The 1,266-nt window shown below is 47.7% G+C and overlaps 1 protein-coding gene across 1 annotated transcript in view; it reads left to right on the top strand.

The window, feature by feature from the left end:
• The window catches only part of LOC111650608 (fibrocystin-L-like), a gene marked incomplete at its 3' end in the record, with an annotated part of 6,640 nt that extends 5,449 nt beyond the window's left edge, over positions 1–1,191 (top strand). Inside the window, exons 2-6 of the mRNA XM_023400523.1 lie at positions 137–281; positions 388–496; positions 587–644; positions 734–827; positions 1,138–1,191. Of these exons, the coding sequence (XP_023256291.1) occupies positions 137–281; positions 388–496; positions 587–644; positions 734–827; positions 1,138–1,191 (460 nt within the window). The remainder of the gene's footprint in view (positions 1–136; positions 282–387; positions 497–586; positions 645–733; positions 828–1,137) is intronic.
• Positions 1,192–1,266: the final 75 nt, after the last annotated feature.

The raw sequence follows: 1,266 nt of genomic DNA, 5'->3' as shown, positions 1-1,266 counted from the left end.
GGGGGGGGGGGGGGGGGGGGGGGCTGCAGCTGGATCACCTGTTCACGGGGGTGATCCTGAACTAGACTCTGACCCTTAAGCCTTTATACTTCTACAGGGGATTATTAGGATTATTATGGTGTGTTTGTGTTTCCAGGTTTCGCCCAGGAGCGTCAGTTCCAGCTGAACCCGGCAGACGACACCTTTGGGAACCAAGTGACTCTGGTGTCGGACACTCTGTCCGTCCCCTGTGACGTGGAGAGAGACTCGACACACGGAAGCCAGATCCTGTGTTACACCAGGTATCCTGCAGGCTCCTTTAAACAGCATCCACTCCGCCTCACCTGCACCTGCACCTGCACCTGCACCTGCACCTGTAACCACAATGATTGTGTTCTCCCGCCGCAGGCCGATGCCGAGCGGCCACTATGTGGTCCGTGTGAGTGTGGACGGTGTTCCCGTTCCTGACAGCAACATCTGCCACGGCGTGTACAAGTCATACCACTGCAGCTTCTATGTACGTTTGCACTTCATGCCACACTTCACGAGTCAACTGATTGATCAGTGATTGATCATCTTTTTCCATCTGTACTTTCCCTCTCCTCAGACCGTCTGGTATCGCACCCCCACTATCAAATCCCTGAGTCCAGCCAGCGGCCCCCCAGGTGCGCTCTTGACTTCTGTATTTGTGCATGTGCAGATTCTACTGAGTCCAGTTGAACTTTGATTTAAAGCTTCTTCAAACTGTCTGCAGGCTCGTTGGTGACGCTGCACGGACGCATCTACTCTGACGTGTACGGCAGCAACACGGCCGTCAGCTCCAACGGCCTCAACGTCAGATTCCTCAGGTAAAAACTCACGTTTACTTTCAAAATCTTCAAACTCTGACGTCACCAAAACATTAAAGTATCGTTCTTTAAAACGACCTGAGGAACTGAAGGAAGTCCTGTAATATCCCATAATCAATTAGGATTCTTTTTGCATTGGAAACAATAGAAACTTTCTCAACCCACTGACATTTATTCACTCGCTTTAATAAAATGTAGGTTTAAGATTTAAAGTTACGGGTAAAGAAGGTTTATTTAATCGCTTTATAATAAAGAATTTAAGTTAGACATTTAACTGCAGATTAAAACTCAACTTAATTGTTTGTACCAGATCCTACATGGGAGCGATGCCCTGCCAGCTGCTCAAACCAGAGTCAGATGAACTGTAAGTTTGTCCAGATGTGGCCTGTGCATTCAGAAATGAAGTTATAATCCTACATCCTATAATTCCCTTTATATC

This window comes from Seriola lalandi, unplaced genomic scaffold, assembly GCF_002814215.2.
Source record: "Seriola lalandi dorsalis isolate HSWRI2012SDOR001 ecotype SW California unplaced genomic scaffold, Sedor1 jcf7180002052513, whole genome shotgun sequence".
Lineage (NCBI taxonomy): Eukaryota > Metazoa > Chordata > Actinopteri > Carangiformes > Carangidae > Seriola > Seriola lalandi.
This window is presented reverse-complemented; position numbering and strand designations above follow the sequence as displayed.